This window comes from Dysidea avara, chromosome 8 (genome assembly GCF_963678975.1).
Source record: "Dysidea avara chromosome 8, odDysAvar1.4, whole genome shotgun sequence".
Lineage (NCBI taxonomy): Eukaryota > Metazoa > Porifera > Demospongiae > Dictyoceratida > Dysideidae > Dysidea > Dysidea avara.
In genome coordinates this window covers 29,535,614-29,551,411 of record NC_089279.1, presented here as the reverse complement: position 1 = coordinate 29,551,411, position 15,798 = coordinate 29,535,614, and the positions used below count along the sequence as shown (strand labels likewise).

The 15,798-nt window shown below is 37.5% G+C and overlaps 1 protein-coding gene across 1 annotated transcript; it reads right to left on the bottom strand.

Moving 5' to 3' along the window:
- Positions 1-6,325: 6,325 nt before the first annotated feature.
- Positions 6,326-15,790, bottom strand: LOC136264214 (programmed cell death protein 5-like). The gene is made up of 6 exons (XM_066058926.1): positions 15,630-15,790; positions 15,507-15,571; positions 15,401-15,462; positions 15,254-15,345; positions 6,553-6,624; positions 6,326-6,505 (listed from the first exon to the last, which is right to left on the bottom strand). Exons 1-6 carry the CDS (start codon positions 15,693-15,695, stop codon positions 6,464-6,466), a joined length of 399 nt encoding a protein of 132 aa, XP_065914998.1. The 5' UTR covers positions 15,696-15,790; the 3' UTR covers positions 6,326-6,463.
- Positions 15,791-15,798: the final 8 nt, after the last annotated feature.

Sequence of the window (15,798 nt, the reverse complement as noted above, 5' to 3'; positions counted from 1 at the left end):
CCATTGTCATGTTGGCAGCTGGCTTTGTATCATACATTTACTGTTGAAAAGAGTGGAGGAGAGACCACAAAAACAAAGATCCCAAGTTACTGTATTGTTAAAACAGAACCAACTATTAAAAAGTTTATTGCTGATACTAAAGAAGAACTGGAGTCTTTAATCACGCAACCTGTAAAACGTACCTATAAAGAGGTTAAGGGAACATTGATTGCAAAGGTAGATGAAAGATGCAAAGCCGAATTGAAAGACCGAAGACTATATGATATAATTGATCTTGCACATGAACTACAACTTCTACAGGTGACAGAAGAAACGCTTGATTTACTAAGAAACAATAAATGGCAAGATGTTAATCATTTGCAGTTCTTTGTAGCAATGTTACATGGATACTGGGGGAAGAATGATTACAATAATTTGAGGGCTTATGCTACATATCACATTATGAAAGTAATAAAACCAATAGCCATTGTAACAAATCCCAGTGAACATGAACTGCATACATGTCATCTTTGCTGTGTTGGCTACTGCTTGTTTGCTCCAGAAATTCGTATAATATCTGATGAAAATGATCCATACAATGAGAAATTTGGCTTTTGTCTATGGGGAAGTGATATACCTTTTCATTATGCACTCAAATGTTTCCAAGATGATAACCATGCAGAGAGGTACATTAATATACCACCTGGTCAGTATGAGCAGTACCGTAAGAAGTATCTTATTGCTAGAGGATCGTTGGAGAGTGTTATCACTGCACAAGGATATCAATTTATATTAAATAACCAGATTGTAAGAGAACCATATCTTGTCACACTAAATGCACTGCCTACAATTGAAGATGAGCTACCTTGGATTGATGTTTTTGATTTACGCATAAAGGATTGCAGGTTTGTTGAACTATTTAATTCCAGAAGAGATGATTACGATATGCATAGCTTTCGCAAAGATGAATGCAAATGTAAAGGTAGAACACCGTGTAATTATCAGTACCGTCGTGAAGACTTGATATCGGCATTGAAGGCATTGAAAGATTGCTTATTTCCTACATTTGATCCTGACGATGGCGATCAGTGCTTAAAACACTATTACAAGTATTATTATTGTATCAAAGAGTTTCAAAATAGAGATAGTAGAAATGATGGACATATGGCGTGCTTTCGTTGTAAACCTGGTGTGTTTAAACCAATCAATTATCTTGAAATGAGGGTAATCCATGATCTTGAAACACTGAAAAAGCTTAACAATTCACGAAAAAATGCTTTACTGAAAGATCGTGAAAACGATTATGAAAAAGATTGGCTGATGGTGTCACGATGCAGATTTGTCTTTGCATACGTAAGTTTTAAAAAAGGAGAAACAAAGCAAGGAACATTGTTTTTTACTGACTCCCATTATGGTCAGGATATGATATGCAAAAGGCTACTTGGTGAAAAGCTAGGGGTTGAAGACATAGACAAGAAGGATTACTTTAAGATGTCTGAAGATCTAAACAAACGTCAGATGTATGACTTGCAGGAAAAATGCTTGCAAACAATAATAGTCAACACGTTGCAAGAGATGTTAGACACAAAAGTAAACTTGCAAGGACTTTTAGTCAGAAGTAAAAATTTACAAATTTTAGAAGAAGTATATGAAGCTGTAAAGAAAGCCTTGCAAACAGAGTTGATCAAAATAAATTTGCAGAAGTTACTCAGTGACTGGTTAGGTAACTACTTAAAAAGATTGTTTGTTGAAAAACTGAATGAAGTTAACCAACCACTAGTTACCAATTGGCAAGAAGAAGTAGGCAAAATGTTGCAAGATTCGATCAAAGATTTGAAGCCTACTTTGACCACTAGAGGGGTTTACCCTTTTAGAGAGATTGGCATCTTGACAATTACAAGAAATGACCCTCCCCTACTAGAGTGGCATTGCCAACAAACTGATTAGCTTATTTGTAACTTTGTGAAAAAGTGACAATACTAATAACTGTCAAGCACTTATACTATTATATACTGTATTTAGTTAAAATAAATTAGTTTGTAGCTAGCTACAATTGTTTAATATGCCATACTATAATTTATACATATTTAGTAGCAAAGTTCATATGACATAGAACGTGCACAAAAGTTTCACAAGGCAGTGTGTACCACAGAGACTATATAATCTTTATAAATGGAGCACTTGTGAATAGTACACAGTTTGTAGTGTGTACGTAAGCATACTGTAAATAAAATTAATAAGAACATGCTAATGAGATTTAAATTAGAAGCTCTGATATTGGATATTAATTGACAAACAGTGTTTTAAACTGTCGGAAAAAGTTAAGATTCAGCTGCAGCTGCGATTGCTTGACTGCTATATTAGAGTATTTCAACATTACACAGTTAGGAGGCAAATTGCTAGTGTTTAGTAAGTATAGATATACTCTTGGTAACGTTATTTAAATTCAATTGTATACATGCTGCCGAAATGGTATAAAGCTTTATTGCAATGATCAATTTTCTAATACATATGAAACTTATAGTGACATACACTTCATGTAGTGCACACCCATCCACCGACTATCCCCTTTTTCCACACATAGAGAAGAAATAATATATGCAATTAATATTAATAGAGCTATTAACAGATTTGTTTAATTTATTATTGTTAGTAATAATAGTAAATGATATGAAGTTTTGAATTTGTGAAAAACTTGACTCTGAATACCTAAATTCAAGCGACTCTGAATACCTAAATTCAAGCGCGCGCACTGTGCACACTGCACACACACAAGACAGCACAAGAATTGATAAAGATTGCATTCATCTCTCAGGGAAGGATTTACAGAGGTAACATGAGCCCTTTTCAAAACTTGTTAAAAAGATCGATATACTCTAATAGTAGGCATTCCAGCCAAATTTTTAAATTTTGGAAAAAATGGGCTTTTTATATGCTCAATAGATAGAGTATGATTGCCAATCTCAGAAATATATAGTTTGTTGGGTTGGAATTAACTACTTTGGCATGCACAGTGCTTAAAAACTGAAAAAGGGTACATTTTTTCTCTGGGGCTCCCCAAAGGGGAAAATGGCACAATTGAATCAGGAAGCCATCTAGCAATCTGGACAATCTTGAAACTGCAGGTGCTTCTAGCTGCAAGTTTGTACATGTAATGAGAGTAACTTCAGAACTTATCAGATCTCAGCAATCTTTCTATGCTTTGTGGTGAGCAAATATGTTTCACCTACTGCACACTTCTCAATGCAATGGTGTATACCCATAGGACACTTTTCGCTGTCAGCAAAGATGAATGGGACACAAAGGAGGACACTGGTAAGTCCATGAAGAATACATTGTACGTACTGCGGTATGCCAAAAGGCACCTGTTGGGCTGAAACGACGTCAAACAGTGAAAAAATCAAGCCTGTAGCCTTAGCTACTAGAGTTATGCTTGTCTGAAGGTATCAGTCAGTCAGTTACTCAGTCAGTCAGTAGAAAATTCCGTTGAATAAAAATTTTTTTAAATTCTGTAGCAACTTGTTGAAAGCGTGTCGGGTCAATCTGAAAGCTTTTTTGGGCTTAGTTTTACCTCACCAATACTGCTTCATTGTCGTCTGGGAAAATTGAGGTTGGTTTTTGGGTGATATTATTTTAGTGGGCCATGCCTATATACTCCTTTGTGGTCCCTACTATACGTGCTATCGTACTGTATGATAATCCATAAATTGTGTGTATAAGTGTTGATGTTAACGTAAATATATTTTAGTGTATGCATGTATGCTGCAACATGCAAGGTTGCATTATGGACAGATCCACTTGTATGGATTACAGGAACATATTCCCTTATAACTTAAAAGACCTATATCATGGTACAAATAGAGAACTGCATTATTGTATTATACTTTGTTGTCCCCAGCACTCTAATAAAGCTATAACCACATTTTGTCTGTGCATGGCCATATTTGGGGCATTTTTAAATTTAGCAACACATGAATGTGGTAACAGCTGTCCACACTATCACATCTTGTATATGTCCATAAGATAACATGTATTGTACATGGGTTTGTTGAAATGCTCTGCATGCAAAAATATTATAGAGATCCTTTCATCAATTGAACTCCCATTATCTGGTAAGATAAAATGCAGCACATTTTCTGATAGAAACAAAATGGGGTCAGTATCCACTCAAAATTGTTAGAAAATATTGTAAATTGCCAATTTTCAGAGTGGTCACTAGAAGTAGGTTTAATATTTGTTCAGATACTTCTTCTGATTGTAGTTTACAAGTTAAGTTTTACACTTCCATCATTTTTTTCAAAGAGAATACCTTGGCCATGGTTTGCATTAAGATTGCAGCAGACATATAATTTATCTTGGACGAAGTCCAGAACCAAAGTATAGGCCAAATGGAGATAAGACGTAATTATTTTAACCCCTCAACAATCAGCAAAGCCTTTCTTCCTTGTTGGAGAAGAAAAACAGCATGTACAACATACTAAGTGGGACAACACAAAGTAATCACAGAACAAAAATATACAAAATCAGTTGCTGATTGGATACAATAGAATATCGGCACTCCATTAGTAAACGGTTCAATACTCCAAGTCATTATCAAGAACAGTATACAGATATCTATCTGTGTGCAACCACGTAGTGCACGTGCAGTGAATACAGCTTAGAATTCAACTTCATATTGCTCATTCCACATGTGCAATGTGTAGTCAAAAACAACCAACCTGAAAGCTGCTTTACAATTCATAGTGCCTACAGTAACTTTTATTTAACACTGCACACTTTCTCAAGTAATTGACTCCTACAGTATGCATCAGACACAAAGGAAGCTATTTTCTGGTGAGACAGTGCCTGGGCCTAACTACATGTACTATGAAGAGGAAAAGCAACCATACCTTGATGTGCAAACAGTCAGAACACCAGAAATGTAAATTAGTAGAGTCTGAGGGCATGTTTCCCTGAGAAATTTTTGAAAATCAGACTCTGAAACTGAATCTGAGAGTGATTTCATGCAGAATTGTTTGTATACATGATATGCAGTCATGCTATATATTCTTATGGCAATTGCCCTATAAATTAACACCACATATCTCATTGCACACTTTAGATTTAACACTACAAATTTGTGCAGTGTTAAGACAATTCAACTACATCACCCTTTGCACATACATGCGGAATAACAATCCGTACAGCTCACTTTAAATGTGTGGGCAAGTAAAATTTTTACTAACTTTCGATGAGAATGGGTAGTTGACTTCAAACAAAAATCAAATCATTATTAACGCTTGCTAAATATTTAGTATACAGAGAGGTTAAGTAGAAGTTCTTGTTAATGAATTTGTTCAACAGTTTTGACTTTACAAATGTTTTATTGCTCAGATAACAAACTACTATGAGCTCAACAATTAAGATGTTACAAATGGTTGAACTTCTACTGTATTTAATTATACTTTTAAAACCAATATATTAAGTAGACATCTATATATATCTTGAATGAAGGACTCAAAGTCCCTCTATTATCAGAATTCATTGTGCCTTGAGTGCATTCAGAATTGGAAATGTTTGAAGCATACAGAGCCCTAGCCTGTAAATAGGATGCACACCTTTGACAAAGATCTCAATTAGAAAATGGTATGCATAAAACCCTTTGATCTTTGAGAGATAATGAGGTCTTTAAAATCCCTAAGAGACCTCTGGAGAGGTTCTCTAAAATGAGACCTCCAATTTCCAGTTGAGGGAGTCTACACACAGCACACCTCGCTAATGATCACTGATGTGCTGAATGACATTACAGATCTCACTAATGATCACTGATCTGCTATACCTCCCTCAGGAGGCAGATCAGTAAGCTTCGATTTATATATATATAACAATGTAGAAAGTGATTGTGGGTTTATATTTTGCACAAGACATAATGACATGATATCTACATTCATCTACCAGTATAAATACACCCACACCATTTTCTAAGTCAGTTAGAGACCTCCCACTCAGATCTTTGTGACTTTAAAAAACACCTCAGCTTTGCCTCGGGTTTTTAAAATCACGAAGATCCTTGTGGTAGGTCTCTAACTACTACTGATACAGTTGAGACAAGTGGCTGGCACTACATAGAAACCTTAAAACCTCCCAGTTTACTTTGGGGTTGGCTTGTTTACCACACTACACCATCAACACATAACTTAATTAAATGCCAAATACCATACTGGTATGTCTGGCCTCCCACACATCATTATACTAAGCAGCACCACTATCACAACATCAATTAACTGATTGGCATATCATATCATATCACCACCTCATCATATCAATACTATCGATGTATCATGGCAACACTAATACAATTTCAAAGTTCCACTACTAAGTCTCAAAATATTTACTTTTGTTTGAATATGGTAAAAATATGATACCAATTCTTCAAGAGTTTTGATAACAGATGTAGTCATGACATGCCAGATACACATACAAACACAGTTCATACAAAATATTGTTAGTCACTTTCATCATCTGAAAGACGATGTCTTCTCTCAAACTAAAACAAGAATTTTCAAACATAGCTAAGCACAACAAACATGTCACCTTGACTGTCGTCTTCTTTTGGGTTTGCTGACTAACTCTTTCTAATAAACTTATCAGTTGTGGTTCTCCCAACTATAGCATAATTAATTAATCAGTATTTGGTAATAATACATCACACACACACACACACATGCACGCACGTACACACATGCACGCACGTACACACACACATGCACGCACGTACACACACACATGCACGCACGTACACACACACATGCACGCACGTACACACACACATGCACGCACGTACACACACACATGCACGCACGTACACACACACATGCACGCACGTACACACACACATGCACGCACGTACACACACACATGTACGCACGTACACACACACATGCACGCACGTACACACACATGCACGCACGTACACACACAAATTTCTGTCGAGAGTAAATAATGGAGAGGTCACTATTATTTACTCTTATTTCCGTAGTAAGTGGATTGATTGCAGAAGCATTTCTAGTACTGTTCTTTGTTTGCAATGCCATGTAGAGCATACCTGAAGATAAAGCGGAATAGCCAATTGATTCCCAGTAATTGATAGTCGAGGCATGTAGTGACTGGATTGATTGCAGAAACATTTCTTACACTGTTCTTCATTTCGTTTGTAAAGCTGTATAATGGGAAAAATGGCTGCAATATTTGCCAGTGATTGATAGTTGGGTCAGACATTATGTCTGACTGGTGCCATTCTTTCCTTTGATGCGGTATGCATGGTTCACTAGACAAAAAATAACACATAAACAAACAAGTGTAAGGAAATTTTACACTTGAGTCCTCCCTTCCCCTATTTCTGCACCCCTGCACTGAAAGCTATGAAACATGCCACCTTGGATACATAGCTTTAGTCAACAGTAATATCTAACTTTGCTTTGTTAACTTAACTGGCCTTTGCATATGTACGAGACCCATTCCCCTTGACAATCAAAAGGAAAAGAAGGCAATCAATGAGTCTGGGTATGAGACCATAGCAATAAGCATTAGGAAAAAATTACATTTGAGTAGGCTGAGATCATAGAAATAAAACAACATAACAAGGGACACCTGTAGCTATGTCTGTGGATGTTTAATTCCTACTTCAGTCTTATATAATCCACAAGTATAGCTGCAGGTGTAGATGATCTCCCTTGTTTCATTGCTTAATACTAGTAAAGCTATGGGCCTTGATAGAATACATGCATGGATTTTAATAGAGAGTCGTTATGGTCTATGCAAACTATTATCAATGTTGTACAATCTCTCATTAAAGTGTGGAAAACCCCCTTTAGACTGGAAACAAGCACTTGTTACACTGAGATTTAAAAAGGGGTCTCAGTACGATCCTAACAATTGTCATCCTATTAATCTCACCTCACAAGTTTGTAAGATTCTTGAATCTTTTGTGTCATGTATAACAGAGTTTCTTACACAACACAGATTAATTTCTCAACACCAACATGGCTTTACTGTAACAAGGAAAGATTGTGTTTGACAATTTATTGACAGCCTTAAATGGCTGGATGTCAGCACTAGATAACAACATTGGAATAAATATAATCCTTTTAGACTTTCAGAAGGTGTTTGACACTGTGCCTCACTGCAGACTACAGTAATTAAAAGACGCATATGGTATTAAAGGAAAATTGTTATTGTGGATTAAAGATTTCCTCAGTGAACGTTCACAGTACATTAATGACATAGCCGAGCAAGTAGAATGTAACATTAGCATGTTTGCTGATGACACCTAAGATTTACACTAAAATTAAAGACATTGCAGATTCTCAACGACTACAGACTGACATAAATTCACAGATTCAATGTAAAGAAATGTAAACACATGCCAGTTAGACCTCATTTAATTCCCACATCTTACACCATCACAGATCCAGACAATGTTGGCCACAGTCTTTCTACCACAGACTGTGAGAAAGATCTTGGATTCTGGATAACTTCCACCTTGCGCCCAAGTATTCAATGCCAGAAGGCGTATGCTAAAGCAATGCAAAGTCTTGCTTCTATCAAACAATATATTTAAGTATATTACAATAGATTCATTTAACATCCTTTGCAAAGCATACATTCGACCACACATTGAGTACTACATCCAGGCTTGCAGCCTTAAGGATATAGATATCTAATCCAAAACAGCCAAGCTGTAAAAAAAGTGTGCGGCCCTCAGAAAGGCTATGGTGAAAAAAGATGTGAAATCCAAGGTGGCGGCCAAGAAATGGCTGTGATGGTAGGTTAATGGTAAAAATTTTAATAATGAAAATTCAGGTAAATTTTGTGAAGCGGCACAAAAATTCACCTGAATTGTCGTTATTAAAATTTTTACCATTAACCTACCATTACAGCCATTTCTTGGCCGCCACCTTAGATTTCACATCTTTTTTCACCATAGCCTTTCTGAGGGCCGCACACTTTTTTTACAGCTTGGCTGTTTTGGATTAGATTTCATTTCTTTTTGTATTTGTATACCCCAAAGCCGGCCTATGGCCAGCTTTGGGACTTTTTTAACCTATGTTTTTTTTCTTTACTACAGGAAGAAGAAAAGATGAAGTAGATGTACTTTAAATATTTTATCAGTAAATGTACAAATTATATATATAATACATATGGGACCGGATTTGCGAAAAGGGGCCTTCCACACACATCCAATTTGCCAACTTTGACAATTGATAACTTCAGATTGGAAAGAGCTATTGCCTTGAAATTTGGGCAGTGGTGATTTCTTTGCAGCTGAACTCTCCACATGATGATTTCTTTGTAGCTGAACTCTCTACAAGGTAATTTCTTCTAGCTGATCTCTCTACAGGGAGATTTGTTTGTAGCTGAACTATCTACAAGGTAACTTCTTCTAGCTGATCTCTCTACAGGGTGATTTGTTCGTAGCTGAATTCTGTACAGGTGATTTGTTTGCAGCTGAGCTCTTTACAAAATGGTTTCTTTGTAGCTGAACTCTCTAGATCTCTCTACAGGGAGATTTGTTTGTAGCTGAACTATCTACAAGGTAACTTCTTCTAGCTGATCCCTCTACAGGGTGATTTGTTCGTAGCTGAATTCTGTACAGGTGATTTGTTTGCAGCTGAGCTCTTTACAAAATGGTTTCTTTGTAGCTGAACACTCTACAAAGTAACTTCTTCTAACTGATCTTTCTACAGGGTGATTTGTTTGTAGCTGAACTATCTACAAGGTAATTTCTTCTAGCTGATCTCTCTACAGGGTGATTTGTTTGTAGCTGAATTCTGTACAGGTGATTTGTTTGCAGCTGAGCTCTTTACAGAATGGCTTCTTTGTAGCTGAACTCTCTAAAAGGTAACTTCTTCTATCTAATCTTTCTACAGGGCAATTTGTTTGTGGCAGAATTTTATACAGGGTGATTTCTTTGCAGCTGAACTCTCTACATGGTGATTTGTTTGTAGCTGAACTCTCTACAAAGTAATTTCTTCTAGCTGATCTCTCTACAGGGTGATTTGTTTGTAGCTGAATTCTGTACAGGTGATTTGTTTGCAGCTGAGCTCTTTACAGAATGGTTTCTTTGTAGCTGAACTCTATAAAAGGTAACTTCTTCTAACTGATCTTTCTACAGGGCAATTTGTTTCTGGCAGAATTTTCTACAGGGTGATTTCTTTGCAGCTGAACTCTCTACATGGTGGTTTCTTTGTAGCTGAACTCTCTACAAGGTAATTTCTTCTAGCTGAACTTTCTAAATGATGGTTTCTTTGTAGCTGAACTCTCTACAAGTTAACTTCTTCTAGCTGATCTCTCTACAGGGTGATTTGTTCGTAGCTGAATTCTGTACAGGTGATTTGTTTGCAGCTGAGCTCTTTACAAAATGGTTTCTTTGTAGCTGAACTCTCTAAAAGGTAACTTCTTCTAACTGATCTTTCTACAGGGCAATTTGTTTGTGGCAGAATTTTATACAGGGTGATTTCTTTACAGCTGAACTCTCTACATGGTGGTATCTTTGTAGCTGAACTCTCTACAAGGTAACTTCTTCTAGCTGATCTCTCTACAGGGTGATTTGTTTGTAGCTGAACGATCTACAAGGTAACTTCTTCTAGCTGATCTCTCTACAGGGTGGTTTCTTTGTAGCTGAACTCTCTAAAAGGTAACTTCATCTAAATGATCTTTCTACAGGGCAATTTGTTTGTGGCTGTATTTTCTACAGGGTGATTTCTTTGCAGCTGAACTCTCTACATGGTGGTTTCTTTGTAGCTGAACTCTCTACAAAGTAATTTCTTCTAGCTGATCTCTCTAAAGGGTGATTTGTTTGTAGCTGAATTCTGTACAGGTGATTTGTTTGCAGCTGAGCTCTTTACAGAATGGTTTCTTTGTAGCTGAACTCTCTACAAGGTAACTTCTTTTAACTGATCTTTCTACAGGGCAATTTGTTCGTGGCAGAATTTTATACAGGGTGATTTCTTTACAGCTGAACTCTCTACATGGTGGTATCTTTGTAGCTGAACTCTCTACAAGGTAACTTCTTCTAGCTGATCTCTCTACAGGGTGATTTGTTTGTAGCTGAACGATCTACAAGGTAACTTCTTCTAGCTGATCTCTCTACAGGGTGGTTTCTTTGTAGCTGAACTCTCTAAAAGGTAACTTCATCTAAATGATCTTTCTACAGGGCAATTTGTTTGTGGCTGTATTTTCTACAGGGTGATTTCTTTGCAGCTGAACTCTCTACATGGTGGTTTCTTTGTAGCTGAACTCTCTACAAAGTAATTTCTTCTAGCTGATCTCTCTAAAGGGTGATTTGTTTGTAGCTGAATTCTGTACAGGTGATTTGTTTGCAGCTGAGCTCTTTACAGAATGGTTTCTTTGTAGCTGAACTCTCTACAAGGTAACTTCTTTTAACTGATCTTTCTACAGGGCAATTTATTCGTGGCAGAATTTTATACAGGGTGATTTCTTTGCAGCTGAACTCTCTACATGGTGGTTTCTTTGTAGCTGAACTCTCTACAAGGTAACTTCTTCTAGCTGATCTCTCTACAGGGTGATTTGTTTGTAGCTGAACTCTCTATAAGTTAACTTCTTCTAGCTGATCTCTCTACATGGTGATTTGTTTGTAACTGAACTCTCTACAAGGTAACTTTTTCTAGCTCATCTTTCTACAGGGTGATTTATTTGTAGCTGAATTCTTTACAGGTGATTTGTTTGCAGCTGAACTCTTTAAAGAATGGTTTCTTTGTAGCTGAACTATCTATAAGGTAACTTCTTCTAGCTGATGTCTCTACAAGGTCACTAGTTTGTAGCTGAGCTCTCTACATGGTGGTTTTTTTTGTAACTGAACTCTCTACAAGGTGACCTCTTCTAGCTGATCTTTCTACAGGGTGATTTGTTTGAAGCTGAACTCTCTACAAGGTAACTTCTTCTAGCTGATCTCTCTACAGGGAGATTTGTTAGTAGCTGAACTCTCTACATGATGGTTTCTTTGTAGCTGAATTATCAACAAGGTAACTTCTTCTAGCTGATCTCTCTACAGGGTGATTTGTTTGTAGCTGAATTCTGTACAGGTGATTTGTTTGCTGCTGAGCTCTTTACAGAATGGTTTCTAGGTAGCTGAACTCTTTACAAGGTAACTTCTTCTAGCTGATGTCTCTACAGGGTCACTAGTTTGTAAATGAATTCTCTACATGGTGGTTTCTTTGTAACTGAACTCTCTACGAGGTAACTTCTTCTAGCTGATCTTTCTATAGGGTGACTTGTTTGTAAGCGAATTCTCTACATGGTGGTTTCTTTGTAGCTGAACTCTACAAGGTGATTTCTTCTAGCTGAATTATCTCTTTCTATAGTTGCATGAATTCCCTACAAGGTAACTTCTTCTAGCTGATCTCTCTACAGGGTGAATTGTTTGTGGCTGATCTCTCTACAGGGTGACTTGTTTGTAGCTGATCTCTATACAGGTTACTTGTTTCTAGCTGATCTCTTGAATTCTCTTCGGGTGACTGCTCTATTAGGATGACTGCTCTATTAGGATGACTGCTCTATTAGAGTATCTCGATCTCGCACTTGCTACACTAAGTTGGATTTCGTGTTATAACTCCGTGGTTTTAAGTCTGATTCTTCTACACCATTGAAGAGCCTTTCTAAGATGATAACTCCATCTGTACAGCGATTTTCAAAGCATTACCCCAAGCGGTTTACCTGGTAGGCGTGGCAAGCAGTCGTTTTTTATTAGCTAATCTCGATTGCATAATTGTTGCACACTGTTGGTTTTTTCGTTGTATCTTCCTGGTTTTTAGCTCGATTTCTTTCAAACCACAAAAGGTTTGAGGTTCAATAGTTAACCTATTCACCCACCGATTTTCAGCTTCTTCCCATACGCGGTTTACCCTGTAGGCGTGACAACATATTGGTGTTATTTTTCGTGAATAATCGCTCATAACTCTTTGCCTGTTTATCGTATTCCAGCCAAAGTTGGTACAGAGATGCGCCTTTATATCCCCCTTCTGTGTGCCAAATTTCAAGGCAATCAGATATGGCGTTCGCGTTTTATAGCAGTTTTTGTAAGTGTGCGACAAGAAAAAGAAAAATAAGAAAAAAAAAACGAAGAAACTGAGCCAATTTTTGAAGTCGCTTATCTCGGAAACGCGCGAAGCGATTTCGCTCAAATTTGGAATGTGGAGTGCTGCAGTTGGAGTCCATGTCCACAGCAAAAATCGTCTTGTTTCAAGGAAGCACAGAGCTACGGAGGTGCGAAAATTGCGTTTTCTTTCTTCCTGTCAATATACTCACGGGTGTTACGCGCCGGCTTCTTGGGCCGCACGACACACTACCGTGTGTCTTGATGTTGGAGAAAATTCAACACCGTGCTACAAAATTGATATCCCAATTAGCAAACCTACCTTACCAAGAATGCATCCAGAATCTAAATATTTATTCACTATACTGTAGACGAGAGTGTGGAGACTTGATTGAGACTTTTAAGATTTTAAAGCAACACCTAGTTATAGATTCAACAAAATTGTTTACCCTGTCACCAATCAATTGTACAAGAGGATATGATAATGAACTATTACATACTGTACCAAAGAAATGAACACGTTATAAGAAATTAACTTCACGACTGAACACACACACCCATCTATTAATTATTGAAATGTGAAGTAGCTGTTCCATTCTACTTCAGTTTCAGCTATGTTTCACCCATTATAATGAAGAACACCATGAGAAGCACCTCTGCAAAGAATCCAGACAAACTACAGAAATTAAAGCACTGAACCACAACGAATCAATGCCTACACAGTAATGGAAAAAAGGGACACAAAGGAGGACACAGGTAAGTCCTTAATGCAGCTGCTGTTTGTGGTTGGCTGTCTCAGGCGGAAGTGACATCAAACACTGCATAAATCAAGCCCATAGCATTAACTAGTCTGGCACTGCTGACCCTATTTTAGGTGCTTGTAAGTGTCCCAAAAAATAGGGTATGGCCTGTGTAGCATTCAGGACTTGTGCTTACGAATGCATAATTACACTGCGGCTCACAATAACCCCATGCTAAGAGATCACGAATAGCGAAGAATCCAATCATGACAGTGATGCTTTAGGATGTCAATCAGTTACTTTTCTATGGGCAGTTGATGTTTAGGCTGTGGAGGCAATATTTCTACTTTCCGAGGGAAGGCATCTATTACACACAGATGTTAAATGGAAAATTGTCCCTGGTTTATTCGCCCTGACACAACAAGAACTCACACAGCTTTCATTTCATGACTTTCCTCCCAGTATTTACTCATTCCATGTGGCCACAATGCTTTTAATTAACAATAGTGCGATTTGATTGGACGCACCAGTTTTTGGTAACGGTGGCACAAGTCCTTGATTCTAGATAGGCCAGATCCTATTTTTTGGGGTGCTTATAGGCATCTAAAATAGGGTTGGCAGTGCCAGACTAAGCATTAACCAGTCAAGTTACACTTGGTTGGAGGCATCAGTCAGTCAGTTAGCAGAACTAAAATTATATTGAAATTTGTTGGAGGGGTTTGGAGTTGCTCTGAAGACATTTATGGGCTTGGTTATACCTAACCAATACTGTCAACCTGCTATGAAGGAAAAGTGAGGCTGGTTTTGGGGTGATATTTTCAGGCAAGAAAACCTAAACCATTAAGTTTATTAACGTTTAGTTTGTTAACTAATCACGTACATTATACTCGTGATTGAGGTTTGCACATTATACAATAATAATAATAATAATAATACAGTACTACTGTACTGTATGATAGTGTGTTGCATTTGAGCAAGATGACTAGCACCTTACTTACCGTATTTGACCGGTTAATAGCCGCGGCTCACATAATAGTTGCCCCCGGATAGTAGCCACAGCACAACCTTGAATTACTCTCATAAGAGCTGTCCTTGGATAACAGCTGCGGCTTGTATCTGAATATGCTGATACAAGTGTTGATGACAAACGTTTGAAGGAGAAACTAAGCAAAGGAGTTGTTTTAAGCCTGGAAATAGCATTTCTGAGAGGAGCCAAGTAGATTAATGGTATTAAAGGATGGTTACACAAGGTCAGCCATTTGAAAATCCATATAAACACCACAGACTACTGCTACACAAGCTTATAGTAGCCACCATCGGATAATAGCTGCCTTCGCATAGTACCTGCATCATTTTCCTTGCTGAAAGTTATAGTACCCGCGGCTATTAACCGGTAAAATACGGTAGATAATGAATGCACCTAATATGAAGGAATATTTACCTTGGAGCTAATTTGTCCTGTTTTTGCCATCTGTATTAACATGTTCTCCACCATCTTAGCCTTCTCTGGTTTCACCAATGCAATACTGTTCACTACACAACACATACACTAGTGTAACACAAGTGATGAATGAAATAAATGATTCACATCTTGCTCTGGCATCTTGCTGGAGAATTTGTGACAAGATAGAATTTTTCATTTCATCTTCCCTGTATCATTTCACTCAAATATCAAGCAAATCAGAACAATAAACCTTTTCATCGCTTCTGCTTGTTGCTTCTGTCTTTCCGAGTCATTTTGTCCACCACCTCCTCCTCCCTGTAACACAATCGATTGTGGTATTACATATCTTGTATACACGTTTTTAAGCGCATACCTGGTACTGGGCTTGCAGTTCGGCTAGTCTCTTTGCCCTTAATGCCTCTAAGTCGCTATCCGCCATAAAATCCACTGATAGGAACAGAGATAGGAACTGAACGGAAACCAATAAATATTAATTTGCTAGCGCTTGTAAAAATTATAGATGCGCTTTGTTGTTGCTGCAT